Below are 19623 nucleotides of genomic sequence, written 5' to 3' on the forward strand. Positions count from 1 at the left end.
CTGGAAAATCCCAGCAGGATCCCCCTGCCATCAGCACAGTGCTGTTTCTCTGTCCCCATGTATAAAGGGATCATAAAACTCCCTGGAAGAGCTCGTTCCTGAGGCCACTGATGAACCCATCTCCTCCCCGAGCAGAGAGCAGTAAATCTCTCTATTAAGCTGCTGCTGGCACATTAATGCTCCTCAGGTACCTCGTAAAGATGCTGCGGGGCTGGATGGCTCTGAAGTGGTTTGTAGAGGAGCAGTGTGGGCAGTGATGGATGCCTGGAGCCAGCACCGCTCCTGCTTCCCACAGCAGCATCCTCATCCACCGGCTTTGTGTCCTCTATGAACGAGAGCCTCGGGGTGGCAGGAGGGGAGCCCCCATTCTCTGGCCCTGTAGAGACAGGCTCATGAGCAGCTTCATGCATGTGGGGCTGGGTGGCCATGGCGTGTCTCTGCCCTGCAGTGCTGAAACCATTCAGGTTTCACTTGGGCTTTGAGCAATGCAGGAGGTGGCTGCAGGAGCCATCACAGAAAAGCCAGGGCTGCAGCTTTCCTGCCTGTGCCTTAGGCAAAGGCAGGGACTGCAAGGAACCAGGACAGCTCAGTGTGGGACATCAGGAGTGACCAGCAGCCTGTGTTACCCCCTGCAGCTCGGCACTGGAAGCAGCACCCCCAGCACAGCATCAGCTCCCGGCTCCTGGCACTGCCTCCTCATTGCCCGTCTCCATCGCACAAGTGATGTTAATACCAGCGGTGCACCACCCTGCGCATCTGTATGTGTCTGGGCATGGTGTGGTGCCTTACCTGCAGCTCCTCAGGAAGTTGAAGACCGGAAAAAAGCCATCTGCAGGTGTTAAAGTTGGGCAGCAAATACCTTCCCATGGTGGGGGATCTGCAGGTGTTAATGTTGGGCAGCAGATACCTTCCCATGGTGGGGGATCTGCAGGTGTTAACGTTGGGCAGCAAATACCTTCCCATGGTGGGGGATCTGCAGGTGTTAACGTTGGGCAGCAAATACCTTCCCATGGTGGGTGTTGGCTTGGCAAGTGGCATTCCCTGTGGGCACAAGGGGGGATGGTGAATGGGGCAGCCGGTGGCAGTCCCTCCGTTTGACTGCTGTGCCCTGAGAGGCTGACCTAGAAACTTGCAACTCTTAGGACAGACAGAAGTCTTGTTTTATAAGAACACACAAAGATCAAAACACGGCGTATTGAAGCTGTTATTATGCAATAGAGAGCTCTTTTAAGTCGTGATTTGTAAAGACAGCTCAGATAATTCCTGAAAGACATTCTCATAATGATTAATTTAGAGTGTGTTTAATTCAAGTTAGAGAGATCAAAGAGAAAGCCTTTCCCCTGTAATGCTCTTTGTGGTTTTACACTTTCACCACATTCTGTTGGACTCGGGGGGGGGGTGTCTGATGTGTCCTTTGCTGTGATTTCTGTGGGTTAGAACTGCACAGAGCAGCAGTATGGGTCTGTGTTCATCTGGGGCACGGGGAGGGAAAGGGGGAAGAGCTGGGAGCAAATCCCCCAGGCAAGGAGGGCAGGACGTGGGTTCTTCTCGAAGTGTGGCTGGAAGGGTTCCTGCTTCTGCAGCTCCCTGTGGTGCTTTCCATGGCTGCTCCCTGTAGCAAACCTTCCCGAGTGTGAAAGGCCGGGCAGCCGGAGCAGGCTGGAGCCCGGTGCTGCAGGCAATGGGCAGCGTGCCTGTGCCTGCATCTGCTTGTGCCTGCATCTGCCTGCGGCACGCAGGGTCCCGGCAGCTGCAGCCAGATGTGCCGCCACCACTGGAGCAGGGCACGTGCTGCAGCCGCTGCGCCGGCCCCTGCAGCCCTTCAGGGCTCATGCAGGAGTGTGTCTATGCAACTACAAACCCATTCTATGGTCAGTTGCTTTAACCTCTGCACTGTGTCAAGTGTTCATCCTCTGAGGCTATCTTTACAAGGGGAAGGAAGCATCACTGTTTATTACTCCTCCTCTATAATGCAGGAAGACATCCAGTCCTCCTCTAGTGCACAGAAGGGCTGATCTGGAAGGTTATTTCATGCCCGACAGGAGAACAAGTCTGGGGTGTTTGCTGTCCTGCTCACAAGATGCTGCTGCAGTTTCTTTTTCCTTAAGCCCTGTGCTGCTGCTTCAGTCCTCAGTGAAAAATGAGCGTTATTCAGTGAAAGAATGATAATTTGCTGTAACTCAGGCAGAGGGGTTTGGATTCTGGCAGGTTTCATTGCTCCTTCCCATTCCTTGCCCTTGTACCTGAGCTGGGCACACGGCCCGCACCAGGCAGCGGCTGTTTGGCAGCGATGGATGATCCATGCAGACGCTCCATTAGCCTATTAATAAGGCACAATCTAGGCCACCGTTTTCCAAGTTCAGCACCTAAATCTGTATTCAGGCTCATAAAGGAGCGGCCTCATTTCCTGAGCAGCGGCCGGCGACTGCCGTGTGCCTCGAATGGCCGGCAGCATCCTCTGATCTGTGCTTTGTTCCTCTGCAGGGTGGTCTCTGTGGGGACCATCACCATTCCTGAGCATGGGGCAGCCTGGATGTGGCTGTACCCATCCTACACGGCCACAATGCACCGCAGCATTGTGGGACTGGTGCACCCCTCCGCCAGCGGGTCCATGGCCATCAGTCATGGCTGCAGGGGTGCAACAAATGCAGCTGAGCAGCATTAAGTGAGGCCAGCGTGCAGGGCAGGCTGTGGCTGGTGCAGCTGGAATGTGAGTTTCAGTATCTGAGTATGGGAATGGGAAAGGTTCATTTTCCCGGTGTGGGTACATTGGGGCATGGCAGGGTGAGGGGTGGGCTTTGCTCTCTGGCCTGATAAGGAGGAGTGAGGGATGCAGGAGAGCGGAGCAGGCAGAGGTGATGCCCGACACTTGGGCTCGGTGCTGCAGGGTGATGTTCCCGGTGTCTGGCCGCACTTGCTGCCTGCAGTGAGCTCTGTTTATGGTCTCAGCATCTCCCCAGCCCGGGTGGGTTTGGCGGGACGCTGCCTGCACAGCCCCAGCCCCAGCCACCCTGCACCAAGCTGCCTTGGGGCAAGCTCTCATAGCACTGCTCCCAGCACAGTCCTGCTGCTTCACCCCCTCTGTGCCCAGCGCAGCTGCCTCCAGTCCCCACATCCACAGCCAGGAGAGATGCCGAAGACCTGGTAATAAATCAGGGTGAGGAGCTGAGCCAGGCCGGGGCTCACTGCAGTGCCCAGCCCGTGGCCATCCCCATCCCCAGGCTCTGCCAGCAGGCTTTTGGCTGCTCTGCTGCATTTCAACAGCAGGTCCAAAAGCCCACTAGCGGTCTATCTGGGCTGAGCCAGAGAAGGTGAGCAGTGAGCGTTTCACTGCCAGGCTGCCAGGTCATAGAACCACAGGATGGTTTGCATTGAAGGGGCCTTAAAGCTCCTCCAGCTCCAACCCCTGCCACGGGCAGGGACCCCTTCCACTGGAGCAGCTTGCTCCAAGCCCCTGTGTCCAACCTGGCCTTGAGCACTGCCAGGGATGGGGCAGCCACAGCTTCTCTGGGCACCCTGTGCCAGCGCCTCAGCACCCTCACAGGGAAGAGCTTCTGCCTAAGAGCTCAGCTCAGTCTCCCCTCGGGCAGGTTCAAGCCATTCCCCTTGGCCTGTCCCTACCTGCTCCTATTGCTGTAAAGCTTAAAGCAGGTGAGGTGTCCCCGGGGCAACCGCCTCGCCTAGGCCAGGCAGGGAGAAGGGGTAGGACTGCCTGGGGGAGACGGGAGCCCTGCTCTACCTTCCCTCCATGGGGGACCTGCTTTACAGCGCTGCGTGCCCGCGGATCAAAGGCTGCTCCTGACAGGCGACGGTGCCTCCTTCAGCTAACACAGGTTCCTGTTTCCTGACAAGCACATTTAACATGTGCAGTATCTGATCCAGCAGGCACCAGCCCTGCACGGAGGGAACCCTCCCGGGCCAGGCATTAACCCTTTCCCTGGGCTCGGTGTGGTGTGTCAAGTGTCCCTGCGTGTTCCACAACCAGGGCTTCCCTTTGTCACACAGCTCAAGCTGCGGTTACGGAGCTGCTGGAACCAGGCTTCACCTGTGCTCCCCCTCCTCCTGCCCCTCTCTCAATGGGTTTCTGTCTTGCAGAGAGATGCCAAGGGTCAGTACCTGTTCGACCTCCTCTGCCACCACCTGAACCTGCTGGAGAAGGACTACTTCGGCATCCGCTTTGTGGACCCCGACAAGCAGAGGGTGAGAGCTCGGGGGGGCAGTGGGGGTTCCTGTGGCTCAGTGGTATCAGGCTCGTCCTTGCTGCTGGGGATGGAAACCAGGGCAGGAGGCAAATGGCTGCAATAAAACTGAGTTTAGGCTCCACTGATGCTTCCTCGCCGCTAGGATGTGTGAGCCGGGAGAGCTCTCATGGCTCTCGGGTCCCCATGCGAGGCGTGGAAGCAACTTGTGTTTACAAAGTGAGAGGATCTGATGCTACTGCAAAGGCGAAAGGGGAGAACTCCTCACACTGGCTTTGCAGGACTATTTCTAGCCCAGAGTCACGCTTTAACACCCAGGTTAGGTCAAGCAACAGCTTTGTGCCGAGCAGCAACACTTGTGCCTGTTGCCTTGGCTAATGGAGAGGGAAACAAGACCTGGGACTGCTCGGAGCCAAGAGCCCGTGGCAGAACCCTGCGGGATGCTCACACAGGTCATGGTGCTGTCACCTCAAAGGTCAATGTCATTAACTGCGAGTGCTTGTCACTGAATCTCTGTAATTACCTTCCTTTGCCTTTCAGCACTGGCTGGAGTTTACCAAGTCGGTTGTGAAGCAGATGCGGGGTGAGTATTGATGTGCACAGACACCCCGGACACACCGGGATCACTACAGCTGGGAATGGCCCCGTGCCCATCCATCCCTCCCCACCAGGGCAGCTGGGTGTGTGTGGGGGGAGTGGGGAGGGCAGGGGAGACCCCACCAGTATCCGAGCATCCCCTGGAGCGCGGTTACTGGGGCGGGTGGAGAGGATGAGCCCTGCCTCTGGTGACCCCGGTGCCGCTGTTCTCGCTGCAGCCCAGCCTCCCTTCACCATGTGCTTCCGTGTCAAGTTCTACCCCACGGATCCTGCGGCTCTGAAGGAGGAGATCACCAGGTAAGGATGGATGGAGGATGGGGTCCTGCTGTGGAGGGAGCAGGAGCCCTGCGCTGGGGCAGCAGGGGCTTGGCCAAGGCAGGACCCTCCTCTCAAGCTTCATTTCGTAGTCCAGGGAGAGCAGCAGCCATTTCAGTTTCCAGACAAACCTGAATTTCCCTGGGTTGTCCCAGGTGTGCTGGGAATGTGGCATTCCCCACGTATGCTCCGTTCAGGGAAGCCGGGAAGGTGGGCTCAAGCAGGAGCAGCAGCTCTGTGATAGTCCACTTTCTGCTTCTGCTGATGCTCTTGCCTCTTGGGAACCACATGGGAAAGACAAGGGGATGGGCACAAGTTATTCCTGGAGAGATTCTGACTGGGCACAAGAGGAAAACTTTCCCAATGAGGACAACCAGTCACTGGAGTAATCTCTCCAGGGAAGAGGTGACTCCCCAGTTAAGGTTCAGCTGCACAGGATACAGCTGGGACACCCAGTCTGGGTCATGCTGGGCCTGGAAAGGTTGGACCAGGGGGTCCTTGGGGTCCCTTCACCCTGGGATTCTGTGAATCAGCTGTTGGTGCCACTGCCTGAGCACATCAGGTGCCACTGCGTGCGTGTGGTCTGTTGGGAGGGCTTCGAGTGCCTCCAGTTCCCTTGACATCCCCTGCAAGTAGTTACCCCCATCCCTTTCCATGTGGGGCATGGATGCTCTGGGAGGAGCTGGTGATAAACTGCAATGCAGAAACTTGGTAGCACTTGTCTCAAGTTTCTATCTTTAGGGGCTCTTCTTGCTGCTCTTCCTGCCAGAAGGGAGGACGCGAGGAGCACTCGCAGAGGAATCACAGCAGTGCTTGTGTTTCACACAAGGACCCAGGGGTCTGACCTCAGAGGGGAGATGCAGAGCAGGAGGAAAGCATCTGTAAAGAGCCCTGTGCCCATTTGCTGGCCTCACGTCCGCAGTGCCAGGCTCCGCTGCTGCCAGCACTGGAGCTGCAGCCAGGGCAGGATGGATCCCCTTGCTCCAGAGCCGCACCGCGGGGACCCGCAGCGGTGCTTTCACACAGAGCCGGCTCCTGGGGCTGCTCCGGAGGCGCTTCCTCCCTTGGTCCCAGCAAACCCAGCCCTGAGCAGCTTCATTTAAATGTGAAATGGCCAAAGCCGTGCCTGCGAGTAACCCCGGCTGCTGGGGGCATTGAGCCGAGCACACAGTGCGTTCATTGTGCTCCTTTCGTCAGAGCTTAGCAAACATCTGCACTTGTCAAGCACGCCCGGAGAATTGGAATGCGGGTCAGGGCTTTACATGGCTGCAGGGTGGGAGCTGGAGCTGGACCCCAAGAGCATTGAGGTGGTGCTGGGGGGTGCTCAGCCCCTGGTTGGCTGCTGAAGGCTTCAGGGTGAGTCCTCCCCTCCTGTGTGCCTGGAAATCCTTCATCCTTCCCCCTGGGGATGGAGCCAGGCGAAGAGCTCAGGAATCACAGTCATGGAATGGGTTGGGTTGGAAAGGACCTGAAAGCTCATCCAGTTCCAGCCCCATCTTCCTGAGAGGGAAGGAATAACTGCCATCTTTAATGCCCTCATCCAAGGCAGCCTCATCCCGCTGCCCTGGGAAGCTCCCTTTTCCAGGGAGTATTTCCAAGGCATAAGCAAGGCTTTGGGAACCTGTTTGGCACCAGTGGGATGGTTTTGTTTGTAAAGCCAGCTCAGACGCCCACCCCTTCCCTGTCTGAGGGAACAGGGGGCTGTAGGGGCACCAATGGCAGCATTAAACCCCTTTCATTTGTGTGGTTTCCATGAGGTCTGTGCTGGGGTCCAGGTCTGAGAGCAGCCCCAGGGTGAGTGCCCATGTGGGTGGGCTGCCCCTGCTTGCTGCAGGTCGAGATGTGCCTGGCTTAAACCTGGGCTTAAAATTTACCTCCCCTGCATGGAGTCCACTTTAATACCTGGATTTCTCTTAATATATTTTATCTGTGAAAATGAGGGGTTTATCTCGTGCTAAATAGGGCTTTGGGAAATGAAGCATGACTGAGGCACTGCGGAGGGCTGGTTATCTGAACACAGTTCTGGGCTCCTTCACTCCCTGACTTGGGTTCTGCCATCAAAAGGTTCTTCCCAGCTGCCCCATGGCTCAGCCCAGACTGCTGCCGAGGTTTAAACTTATTCAGATGTGTCATTTTCCAACGGGGTTTATCTTTCCCTGGGCTTTGGTGCATGGGGATGAGAGGCACCTCGCTGGAGATGATGGAGTGATGGTCATTGGCGAGCATGGAGAGGGGAGAGGGTGCGTGTGCCCAGGCCTGGAAAGGCACAAAGTTTGGGAAGGAGAAAATCACCTCATGGGGAGCAGAGCAGCAAGGGCAAGGACTGGGAAGTGCCGCAGTGATGGGTGGGCTCAGGCCCCTCCAGAGCATCACCCCCGGGCACCCCAGGCCCCGGTGGCAGCTCTTTGTGCCAGCAGCTCTGCCATGGCTGTGCCAGTGCAGATCTCCACCAGCCCTTGGGTTGGGGACCAGCCCTGGAGCAGACACCGCGTCCCTGCAGGCAGGAGCAGGGCTGGGATGTGAAGACTGAGCCTCAGCACCAGCCCTGACCCAGGAACTGCCTGGTAATCGGCACTCATTCATCCCCAGCCAGTGTAATGTCTTACAAATGGGCTGCTCGGAGAGAACGCTCGTGCAGTGGCAGCTATTCCACTGTTAGTGTCTTGTGGCAGATATTCCCCATTAAATTGCCTGTTTAGGTATTTTAAACTTCACTTAATAAATGGACTGTTCTTCTGTTCTCAGGTACTTAGTCTTCCTGCAGATCAAAAGGGATCTCTACCACGGCCGTCTCCTCTGCAAGACCTCGGATGCTGCTTTGTTGGCCGCCTATATCCTTCAAGGTAATGCTTTATGACAAGATAAATTTGCTTTTCATGCTGAGCACTGATTACATTATTTCACTTACAACAGATCATTGCACCTGGAATACGGATGTCATCCTGCCAGTGCAGGGCTCGTGCTTCGAGGCCGTGCTTGGGCTGGCTGGAGGGGCTGAGGTTGGTGCTGGGGTCTCCCTGCAGCCAGTGCCTGGCACTGCTGGATGCTCCCAGAGCGGTCCTGGCAGCGCAGAGGTGGCTGGTGCAGCACCCAGTGCACAGCGAGGGGCTCTCGGGCTGTTTGGGAGAGCTGGGAGCTGCTGGTGCGGTGCAGAAGCACCTGGATGTGCCATTAGCACCATGATATGGTCTTCCCCACCTGAGGGTGCCTGGCTTCATGCTGGTGCCCCTCTCTGCGCAGTCCCCTGGTTCCTGCAGTCATGTCCCCAGGATGAGCTGGGGAGATGCTCCCTGGCAATCAAACCCCACGGATCTCAGCTCCAGAGTGTTTGGAGGTATCCCACAGGGCTGGTGTTCTTACCCCCTTTAGGGCTTTAAGCTGGAGACATTAAAATTAATGTAATGTCTCCACTTCACTTAGGACCTGAGATGGGAGGGAATTAAATGAGAACAAGGTCCTTCCATCCCCAGGCAGCTGGCTGATGGGCTGCTGTAAGACCCAGCAGGAGCCATCAGCTCCACAGGGGAACACCAGCAGTGACCCTGCCAGCTCCACAGGGTGCTGGGACAGGGAGCGGGGCTGAGCTGCATTTCATGGCCTTAGGGAATGGTCTGAGTTGTTCCCTCACAGGGAAGAGCTTCTGCCTAAGAGCTCAGCTCAGTCTCCCCTCGGGCAGGTTCAAGCCATTCCCCTTGGCCTGTCCCTACATCCCTTGTCCCAAGCCCCTCTCCAGGTTTCCTGCAACCCCTTTAGGCACTGGAGCTGCTCTCAGGTCTCCCCTTCAGGAGCCTTCTCTTCTCCAGGCTGACCCAGCCCAGCTCTCTCAGCCTGGCTCCAGAGCAGAGCTGCTCCAGCCCTCGCAGCATCTCCATGGTCTCGCTCCAGCAGCTCCAGGTCCCTCTGGTGCTGCTGCCCCAGAGCTGGATCAGGGCTGCAGGGGGGATCTCCCCAGAGAGCAGCAGAGGGGGGGATCAAACGACCCCTCCTGATAGGAAGCGTGGCCAGGCCGGATGGGGATGCTCTGGGCTGCGCTGCTGCTCCTGACCAGTTCTGTCTCCCACCAGCCGAGATCGGGGACTATGACCCGGGCAAGCACCCAGAAGGCTACAGCTCCAAGTTCCAGTTCTTCCCCAAGCACTCGGAGAAGCTGGAGAGGAAAATCGCAGAGATCCACAAGTCGGAGCTGAGGTAGGGCCGGGGCTGCAGCAGGGATCACGGGGGCTGGGCTGTGCTGTATCCCAGTGGTGCCACGGCGCTGGGAGCCTGCAGTGCTCCCGGCAGCGCGGGTGAAGGCAGACACAGAGAGCAGAGTGGCTTTGGGGCGGCAGGTCGAGGTGGGATTAACTCCCAGAAGCCTGGTCCATGCGTGCCCTCACTGCTGCTGCTGCCCAGCAAACTGCCCTTTCCTCCCCTGCTCAGGACATTCAGGCCTCCCTCTGCAGATGCTCTGAGTGTGGGTCCGTCCCAGTGCGGGTGCTGCAGGAGGAGGCTGCAGGAGGCTGGGTTCCAGTGCTGGGCTCCTGCTGCAGATCCTGCTGAGGAATGGCGTGGGAACATGCCGTGATTGATGCCTCTTGTCATTGACAGCAAGCCTGCAGCCCAGGGCTGACTGTCACATTCACGTCTCCATGGAATGTTCTTCTTTTCCCTGTTTTCCCCCTGCAGTGGGCAGACACCAGCTACTTCAGAGCTGAATTTCCTCAGGAAAGCCCAGACTCTGGAGACCTATGGGGTTGACCCCCACCCTTGCAAGGTAAAACACTTTTCCTGATGCCATTGTTGGGGCCCGATTTCTTGCTATGGTAACAATCTGGTCCCAGTGCAGCAAAACCCAGTGGGCTTGGGCCTGTTTTAAACCCTCTCCAGCCTTAAAATCCAGCCCTAGTCAGGTGTCTGTGCACAAAGAGGTGCAGGGACACGAGTGCTCCGGAATCGGTCCAGAGGGTATTTAGGGATGCTGTAAGGAAGTGTTTTCACATGCAGACAGCTATGAAAGACAGCGGCTGATCATCTTCTGCTAAAGCGTGTCATTTGGAGGCAGTAGCGAGGTCAGGGATGTGCCTGGGAAACCAGCAAGCGTTGATCTGCCACAGACAGCCTATCACCCTGCTCCTCCCCGGCCACTAATCCAGTTTGCTGTCTGAAATGCCTTTTATTGACTGCAGATGTCACTGCATGTGGCTCTCTCTGGTCCCTCATAATCCGATCACATGCAGATGGATGCAGGATGCAAAGCAGGCAGAGAATGGTTACTCTGAGGGCTCTGCTCTGCGGTCTGGGGCTTTGGACTGAATTAGGCCTCATAAATGCACAACTGTGGTAAAGGTACCTGGCCTGGGGAGCCATGTCCCGTTTACCAGCAGCCTGTGGCTGCCAGAGGGGGTTTTCCAGGCTGGAGGAGCTGGATTGCGGCACTGGTGCAGCTCTCCTGCGATACCGGCTGCATTGGGCTGTGCTGCCTCGGGAGCGATGCTCAGCACCACTGAGGGCTTTGCTCCTGTGTCCCTGTGCCCCGTTCAACACCTCAGCCCTTACCAAGCCTCTGCATCCCCGCAGTGTCCCCCAGCAAAGGTGGTTTCTGCACAGATGCAAAGGAATCCTCCTGCAGGGCAGGGCTGCTGCATCTCGGACACGATGGGTTTGGGGGTGCCCATCTTGCCACGCACAGGGTGCTCAGTGCCGGTTCCGGGTGCTCTGCTTTTGGCCCTTCACCCTTGGCAGATTAAGGTGGATTTGTGATCCAGTCTACATTTAAACCCAGATTCGAGGGATCTTGGAGCAGCTCTGTCTCCTGCCCTGCGCCAGCAGAGGAACAGACCCAGAGCCCTGGGCTGGGGGGGAATGGCAGAGCTGTCTCACCTCGTGGTTAAGCCAGGAGAGGGCAGAACTCGAGCAGGGGGGAGCCTTGCGCCCCCAGGTTGGGGGATGCTGCCATGCTTTCCCCTGGGAAACACTGCAGACGCAAACAGACACCTCTGTGCTCCCCTGCAGCAGCCCCTGTAAAGCTCCTCTGCCTGCTTGTCCTGCCCAATGCACCAGGAATCCCCAGCCTGATGCGCACCTTCCCCTCTCCTCAGCATCCTCCCAAACCCAGCTGGGTGTCTGCTGGCCAAAGGACAGCCAGGATGGATCCCACCAGTGCTGGTCACCCGCAGCAGGTCCAGGGCACTCTTAGAACCCCAAGGGGCTGCGTGTGCCGTGCTCAGGGCAATCAGTGAGCAGCTCCCTGCTGGCTGGGCACTGGGATTAACTCACACTGCTGCCTGCTCCATACAGGACACTCGCTACGGGGTTACAGCAGTCCCGGTGCTGCCCTGGCTCTGCAGGGCGCTGGGGCAGTCAGAGCTAAAGGGATTTGACCGTTTCCTGCTGTAATGACTGGGGAGGAGGCTGCTGGGGCAACCGAGCCCTGCCTGGAAGCATCCTGATGAGAAATTGCTGTTGTCTTGAAGGATGTGTCCGGGAACGCGGCGTTTCTGGCCTTCACCCCCTTTGGGTTTGTTGTTCTGCAGGGAAACAAGAGAGTTCACTTCATCAAATGGTGAGTTCCCACCCAGCAGCGCCCGTGGTGCTCGGTGCTGTTTGCTCAGCCATGAGGTGCCTGTGGTGCTGCAGGGCAGGGCCATGAGAGCCCCTCACTTCCCTGGGGCATTCAAGGGTGCTCAGGTGAGCTCCCACGGATGGGGCACGTAGATGATCCCAGCGCCCCAGTCACAGAGCAATGTTCCCATATGGGACAGTGGTGAAGTGGTGAGTGTACCCAGTGCCCACATCAGAGCTGGGATGGGGTCCCAGACATGGATGGGAGTGATGCTGCGGCAGCTGGAAACCCCAGCCCATGCCCTGCACACGCTTGCAGCAGCTCACACTTAACATTACTTGAAGCTAATTATAAAGGTTCTATATTCCCTTCTGTGATGTTGTGCCCCTTTGTCTCAGCTTGCACAGCCACCACCCACAAGCAGAGGAGGAAACAAGTGGCCCCCAGCCCGGCCCCGGTCAGGGTGCAGCGGGGCTCTCCCGTGCGAGCTGTGTGCTCTCCCTGTTTGCTTTGGTGCCCCAGACTTACTGGTTTCTACATCTGTCTGCATTAAACTGCCCTCAGTGCTGCAGAGCTCCCTCCAGCCCCTCTGGACCAGGTGCTGCTGCTCCTCGGTCTTTGCCGCATCCCACATGTTGGCCAGTGTGTCCCTCGCAGTTGGCTTTGCCACCCAGGGGGACCCTGGGATGCCCCATTGAGGGTGGCCCCTTCCCAGCAGCTGATGGTTTCTGATCCAGAGCTCCTCTCAGGGATGGGCAGCAGGGTCCTGAAGCTGCCCCAGTGCCAAACCTGCAGCCCCCATGCCCATGCCCATGCCGCAGGTGGCCTGTGCTGGGCTCCACGCAGCCCTCAGCCGCCTGCCCTTGTCCTTGCAGGAACGAGGTGACCAAGATGAAATTCGAAGGGAAGACTTTCTATCTGTACGTAAGTCAGAAAGAGGTGAGTGCTCCCCGTGGGAATGCCGAGCAGCAGGCTCCCCATGGGGCGGGCAGGCTGCAGCCCTGCGCCTGGCACTGTGGGGACAGCGCTATGGGGCAGGGGCTGCGGGCAGCGCTGGGGTCACCTCTGCTTTGGGTGCTTGCTGTGGGTGTCAGAGCCCCCAGACCCCGGGTTCCCCAGCCCAGGGGCTGCATCCGGGGTTGTTGTGGTTGTTACCTCCATTCCTGGTTAATGGGATCAGCCTGGGGCCTCAGGCTGCAACCAGCTCCTCATGACCATCAGCATGGGGCTTGTCAAACTGTCCCTGGATGTCCAAAAGGGAGGTGACCCAGAGGGGGCGGGCGGCAGGGCACTGTGCCATGCATCTGCCCACCCCTCAGGAAGTGTCGGGTGATGCTCCAGCATCTCCCTGTGTCCTGAGTGGCTCCAGGGGAGGATCTGCCCGTGTCCATGCTGCTCTCCGGCTCCATCCACACTGCAGCCTCCTGCCCCATGGGCACCGCTCGCTTGTTCCTGCACCGACTCCCTCCCTCTTTCTCCCTTAGGAAAAGAAAATCGTTCTCACGTATTTTGCCCCAACGCCAGAAGCCTGCAAACACCTCTGGAAGTGTGGGATCGAGAACCAGGCTTTCTACAAGTGAGTGCCAGGCCCCGCGGGGGTGCGCGATGGGGGCTCTGTGCTGCCCGCACAGCCCTGCCCCAGGGCCCAGCCACAGGCAGGGTCACCACCAGCACAGGGAATAGATTCTGACCTGATCACAGAGCCCCAGCCTGGCTTGGGTTGGAAGGAGCCTTAAACCCATCCAGCTCCAACCCTGCCATGGCAGGGACCCCTTCCACTGGAGCAGCTTGCTCCAAGCCCCTGTGTCCAACCTGGCCTTGAGCACTGCCAGGGATGGGGATGGATTTTCACACTGCCTTCACAGGGGCTGTTTGCCCTGAATCCTGCCCAGAAATCCCCAGGGAAGTGGAGCCGTCACCCAGGGGTGCTTTAGGGTCCCCTTATAATGGGGAAGGCTGAAAACTGCCCCAAACAATCTGCTCTGGGCTCTCTGGTGCCATGTTAGCTGTTCATGGGAGATACCCAGGGCCCGGGAGGTGATGCACAGCCTGGGCTGCGGGGACCATTCCCACCATGGTTGGCTTTGGGGGTTCTGTGCGCTGCAGCTCCTGCTGGGGGGGGGTTAGGGAGGTGTTGTCCTTGCGGAGCTTTGGGCTCCCCAGCGTGCGGCCACCAAAGCAGCTTTCCTGCCCCACGTGTGGTTAATGGGGCTGCGGTGCCCGCCCCAAGGCAGGGAGGTGCCAGGGGTTGGCTTGGCTTTGCCAGGGTGGTTTGGCTTTACCACCCCGCTCGTGTTGTGCCCCAGCCCGGCCTACTCTGTGCTTTGTAATGAGTTTGACTTCAATCAGCAAGGCGCAGATAACGCGTGTGATGTTTCCTCCCTGGGAATACTGCAATCAGCAGCCGCAATCAGCAGGTTCCATTTCTCATTATATTAACATGAAATGAAATTGCAAGATTGCTTTACAAATCTCCTCGTGATTAATCGTGTCAGGGAATTACCACTGGGTTATGCACCCGGTGGAGGGGGCCGGTGGCTTGGCCAAGGGCCCCTCCTGGGCAAGGGGCCAGCTCCCATGGGATGAGGAGGGATTGGACTGTGCATCCCGGAGGGTTTACCCACTGCTGGTTGGAGAAGAGCTCATGTCCAACCATCCCAGGCCCCCCCACTGCAGACAGGGCCTTGTTTCATTCCCGGTGCTGTTTCACATCTCCAGGGCTTTGCCCTTGTGATTTGGGCGTCCTCTGTGGGATGCTCACACAGCTCTTGGTGTCGATGCAGGCTGGAGAAGTCGAGCCAGGTCCGGACAGTGTCCAGCAGCAACTTGTTCTTCAAGGGAAGCCGGTTCCGATACAGGTAAATAGTGACAGCAGGCAGCAGTTACTGGGGGTTTGGAAGCTCCTTTGGCCGTGCTCTGGGGAGCAGTTCAGGGCTGCAGGTGTCTGAGGACCTGCCAGGGGTCCTCCTGTCAGCCCCAGCGAGGCCATCGCTGCCTCCTCTGTTTGCCCACTGGCAGCCCCCTCCCCAGCACCAGAACTGCATGGTTCTGGAGGGACAGGAGCAGAGAACCTTTGGGGTTCAGCTTTTGAGAGCAAGAAGTGAAACAAATCACCCCAATCCCTGAATTTCAGGGGGTGTCGCTGGTCCCTGGCCCCGTGGCGAGAGCCTGGCCCTGGGACCTCCTATCTGCAGGACGAGAGCCCCAGCACATCCCCAGCTCGAGGTGCACGATAGCAGCACCTTCCTCACTGGGTGCCCGTGGTGGGTGCCCCCAGAGGGGAGGTGCCCCCCCAGTGTCCAGCATCTCATGGCAGGAGCAGCCATGGTGCAGAGGTGTCACCCTGCTCCTCTCACCAGCAGGTTGTTGTGCTTTCCCTGTGGCTCCCCTGCGCCACAGGGGAGCTCATGGTGCCATGCTCATGTCCTCACGCTGCTGCTCTTGCACCACCCACAGCGGCCGTGTCGCGAAGGAGGTGATGGAGTCCAGCGCCAAGATCAAGAGGGAGCCGCCCGAGATTCACCGGTAAGAGCCCAGCAGAAGGCGCTGGAGCGGAGCGGGGTTGATCCCGTGTCCTGGCACAGAGCAGGGCTCTGACCCTGCCCCTGTTCCCATCCTCAGGGCAGGGCTGGTGCCGAGCCGGAGCTGCCCCTCCATCACCCATGGCCCCCGGCTGAGCAGTGTGCCCCGCACCCGCAGGAGAGCCGTGCACATCTCCATCATGGAAGGTAGGACATAGAATCATAGAATCATAGAATAGTGATGGTTGGAAAGGACCTTAAGATCAACAAGTTCCAACCCCCCTGCCATGGGCAGGGACACCTCGCTCTAAACCATATCACCCAAGGCCTCATCCAACCTAGCCTTGAACACTGCCAGGGATGGAGCATTCACAACCTCCCTGGACAACCCATTCCAGTGCTTCACCACCCTAACAGGAAAGAATTTACTCCTTAGATCCAATCTAAACTTCCCCTGTTTCAGTTTTAACCCATAACCCCTTGTCCTATCACTACAGTCCCTAATGAAGAGTCCCTCCCCAGCATCCCTGGACATGGGACACCTCCTGGTGCTGGGGACGTGTATGTGTGCACACACATGCACAAACACATGCACAGACAAAAAGCAGACAAACCCCAGGTGATTTTTGGGGGGATCCTGATGCTGGTGAGGGGACGCCGGGGCAGGGAAGGTCCCCGGTGTGTCCCCAGGGTCTTATGGCAGGTCCAGGCAGCACCAGACATTGTTCTTGTGGCTCAAGGCCAGCTCAGCATCAGCAGCTGAGCCCGAGCAAAGCTGGAGCCTGCTGCGGGATGGAAGTTTCCAGGGCAGAAGCAAAGCAGAGGGGGATTTCTCAGCAATGTCAGTGTGGATTCATTGGTGCTACAGCAGCAGGCCCCTTGTTGGGTGTGCGCTGGGTGCCCTGCTCCCGAGGGGCTGCTGGGCCGGCTCCTGCCGTGGCACAGCTGCACCGATCCCACCCCGCGGTCTGCGGGCACGGACCCCAAAGGGCCGGGTCCCTGGGAGCAGGGAACGGGTTCATCTCCCCCAGGGAGCCCGGGGCTGGCGCCTGCGCCGGCTCCGGGGCAGCAGCGGGGGGGTCACCTCTGTGCCTGCTCAACGGGGACCCCCGGCCCCGCCTCCGCCGCTGCCCTTAGGCACCGTTAAGGCGCTTCCCGCAGTGAGCCCCGGCGCTGGCAGCGCTCCCGGCACCAGCCCTGCCCCGGCAGCTGCCGCTTGCCCTCGGTCCCAAGGGAGCCCAGAATAGCCCCGACCCCGCGGCCGCCATGGTGAAGTGCCTGATAAAGATCAAAACCAAAGTCAGCGTGGACCTGCGGTTCGCCAACCACTGCTGCCGGGAGGTGAGGGTGCGGGTGCTGGCCCTGGGGCCGCGCCTGCTGGCCCGGGCGCTGGGGGCTTTGCCGCTCGTCCCGGCTCTGCCCGGCCCCAGCCGCAGAGCCCCACGCGGCCATGGAGCTGTTCGGATGCTAGGTAATGCTGCGGGTCCGCGCCCTGCTGCGGCAGGGGGGCTCTGGGGGTCCCCGCGGCTCCCCTATAGGGGCCATGGGATGCAGGGTATGTGCGTGGGGTCGGTCTCCTGCGCTGGGGGAGCTCTGGGCTGTTATTACCCAAAGCAGCTTCAATGTCGGGGCTGGACCCAGCTTGCTGAGCTTTGTCAGTGCCTGGAGCAAGCAGAGGACAGGATGGTCTGGGCTGGGGGTACCAGCACTGCTCTCATTGCAGTGACCAGCACGGGGCACCCCGCCATGGGCTGCCGGTCCCCCCCCCCCCGGGCTGTTCACATGAGCAGTGTGACACCCGAGCACACATAGCTGGCGGGGCGAGAACAGCTTTACTCCTCCACCGGGCTTATCGCCTGAGCTGCCCCTTGTGTTCGGTGCCCGCAGCGGCACCCGTGTTAAGCTGAGCTGATCCAGAGGCATCTGGGCAGTATGTGCAAGGAAGAGGCTGCAAAGCCCCCGGGAATGCTGGCAGGATAGGGCCCTGCTCTTCATCCTTTGGCAGAGCCAGGCCCCAGTGACACTGTGCCATGGTGCACTGTGTCCTCCCTAACAGGAGAAATGTCCCCAAGGTTGTCTTTTAATGCATCAGATGGGCAGGGGCTTGTCCCAGGGGGCTGCCCCAGTGCAGACACCATGGAGTGTTTCTACTGCCCCCCATCCCTGTACCCCCTTTGCTGCTGTGGGGGCAGTGGAAGGTGTCCCTTCGTGTCCCTTCCCGTGGCAGGGGTTGGAACTGGATGAGCTTTAACTGTGCTCACCCCTGCCCATGGCTGCTCCTGGTTGGTGCTGGTGTTGCTGACGGCGCAGGGGCCTCCCCCGGTGTGGGTGCCTGTCACCTCAGCGCAGCCATGGCACGCGGTGTCTGTGACCCATGTTCAACAAGCCCGCGGCCGGGCTGGCAGCCAGCGGCTGTCGGTGACGGTGACAGGTCACAGGGCTGCTCCCGCGTCACCGGTGCAGGAGAGCTGGTGGGGACCCAACCCAGCGCTGCTCAGCCCGGCATGGGTGAGGGTGGGTCCTGCACGCCCCTGACTGTCCCCTTTGTCCCCCAGGCCTGGAGTCCCTGCGGGACAGCGCCCACTCAACCCCGGTGCGCTCGGCCTCCCACGGCGACGCCTTCACGGCCCCGGGGCGCGGCGGCCGCGCCGACAGCAGCGAGCGCGTGGCCGTCATCGCGGATGAGAACTACAGCCCCGCGGACAGCGTGCTGCCCACGCCGGTGGCCGAGCACAGCCTGGAGCTCATGCTGCTCTCGCGCCAGGCCAACGGCGCCCCGTGCTCCATCGAGGAGGAGAAGGAGTCGGAGGCCGGCACGCCGGCGGCCGAGGCGGAGGAGGCGGGCGAGCTGCGGGCGCTGTGCCCCGGTGCCGGCGGCCTGGGCGCGGCGCAGGCCGAGCAGGTGAATAAGTTTGTTTTAAGTGTCCTCCGTTTGCTCCTTGTGACAGTGGGACTCCTCTTTGTCTTGCTCCTCCTCCTCATCGTCCTTACCGAGTCCGACCTTGACACTGCCTTTTTCCGCGATATCCGCCAGACCCCCGAGTTCGAGCAGTTCCATTACCAATACTTTTGTCCCCTCAGGCGATGGTTTGCCTGCAAAGTCCGCGCCGTGGTAAGCCTGCTCATTGACACCTGAAGGCAGCAGCCGCCACCTAAGTAGCCGGGGGCATGGGGAGAGACCTGCGCCGTGCCCGGCACGCGCCTTCGGCACACGCTCATAACCCTCCCTTCCCGACCCAGAGCGCGGCGCGGCCGGAGGCAGCGTCCCGGGAGGAAGAGGAGGGTTGGGCGCAGCCCCCGGAGCCTCCTTCCCCCCGCGCTCGGCCCCCGGAGCCCGCGCAGCACCTCACCGCTCCGCCCCTGCATCCCACGGGAGCACCGAGCACAGGGATGCGCTGTGGTCCTGCTGCTGCCCCACGCTGCAGGAGCATCGGCGATGCCGTGCCGCAGAAGCTTTAGCCATGGTGCTACCGAGCAGTGGTTCAAACACTCCTGCGTTACTAAATCCACCACTGTGCACCCCAGCGCCGGCGTCCCCGTGCCGCTTTGCCGCAGTCCCTCCCTGCTGCCCGGAGCCTCCTGCACAGCCGGATGCGATGGGAATGCCGTGGTGCCCCGCTCCCTGCAGCACAGCAGCCTCAGCAATCCCACCTCCTCCCCAGCCTTGCAGCACCGGTGCTCCCAGGGGCAGGGCGAGCACAACAGGCACCCTTGGCAGAGCCTGGTAGTGACCACGTCGGATTTATTAGGAAGACCTTTTCCCTCTGGAAGCTGTACCTGTTTTGTACAAAAACACACAGAAAAGAACAAAAAAAAAAAAAAGAGACAGTTTCAAGGTCTATTTTAACAAGGAAATGCTATTTTGTTATCAAATCTGATCAAGTCTTTTTTTACTTGCCGGATCGGGTGGTCGAGCGGTTCACGTTGCGCAGAGGGCTTAGGATTTGAAAGCCTAACAGCAATTAACCCGGCGCTAGTTCTGGATTAGAGAAAGGAGCTCTGATTTGGTGGCTTTACTGAAGATGAAAGGACAGACCCACAGGAGTGGAGGTGACACTGAACAAGGCAATGGACAACCATTAAACCCATCTTTTCTTAAGCAAATATCAAGAAACCCAACTCATTGTACTTGTGGCGACCACCGGGACCTCCAGTGGCCTGGGAAGCAGTGCTCTATTCCCACAGGGAGCAATAAAAGCCAGTTTCGGTCAGATTTGGTTGGGAAGTTGGACACACTGAACAAAAAGAAGGTGAACACAGGTGAGCATGTTTTATTTCATCTCAGGGAGAGATTTTCCGTACGCTGGGGCCATAACTGCAGTTTTCAACAGCCTGATTTCCGTGTTCTTGTCTCTGAGCATCCCACCATCCATCCATCACTGCTGGGGCCGCTCCTGCCCGCTCCAGGCCTGGAGAAGGAGCGTGATGGTGATGTTGGTTGATCCAACCC

At 59.1% G+C, this 19623-nt stretch overlaps 1 protein-coding gene across 3 annotated transcripts in view; it reads left to right on the forward strand.

Annotated features, from left to right (window-relative positions):
- The window catches only part of FRMD5 (FERM domain containing 5), a 65574-nt gene extending 46165 nt beyond the window's left edge, over positions 1-19409 (forward strand). For 2 of the 3 annotated variants that reach the window (XM_061376570.1, XM_061376571.1), the window contains exons 2-14: positions 4096-4200; positions 4740-4782; positions 5015-5093; positions 7857-7954; positions 9176-9299; positions 9777-9864; positions 11564-11652; positions 12528-12591; positions 13137-13228; positions 14436-14510; positions 15109-15177; positions 15274-15380; positions 17729-19409. In XM_061376570.1, coding sequence (XP_061232554.1) covers positions 4096-4200; positions 4740-4782; positions 5015-5093; positions 7857-7954; positions 9176-9299; positions 9777-9864; positions 11564-11652; positions 12528-12591; positions 13137-13228; positions 14436-14510; positions 15109-15177; positions 15274-15380; positions 17729-18309 — 1614 coding nt within the window. In that variant the 3' untranslated portion in view covers positions 18310-19409. The remainder of the gene's footprint in view (positions 1-4095; positions 4201-4739; positions 4783-5014; positions 5094-7856; positions 7955-9175; positions 9300-9776; positions 9865-11563; positions 11653-12527; positions 12592-13136; positions 13229-14435; positions 14511-15108; positions 15178-15273; positions 15381-17728) is intronic. The other variant, XM_061376572.1, reaches the window with a different exon arrangement.
- Positions 19410-19623: the final 214 nt, after the last annotated feature.

This window comes from Neopsephotus bourkii, unplaced genomic scaffold (assembly GCF_033783945.1).
Source record: "Neopsephotus bourkii isolate Nb327-2 ecotype Australia unplaced genomic scaffold, CSIRO-AGI_Nbou_v1 NB_1723, whole genome shotgun sequence".
NCBI lineage: Eukaryota > Metazoa > Chordata > Aves > Psittaciformes > Psittacidae > Neopsephotus > Neopsephotus bourkii.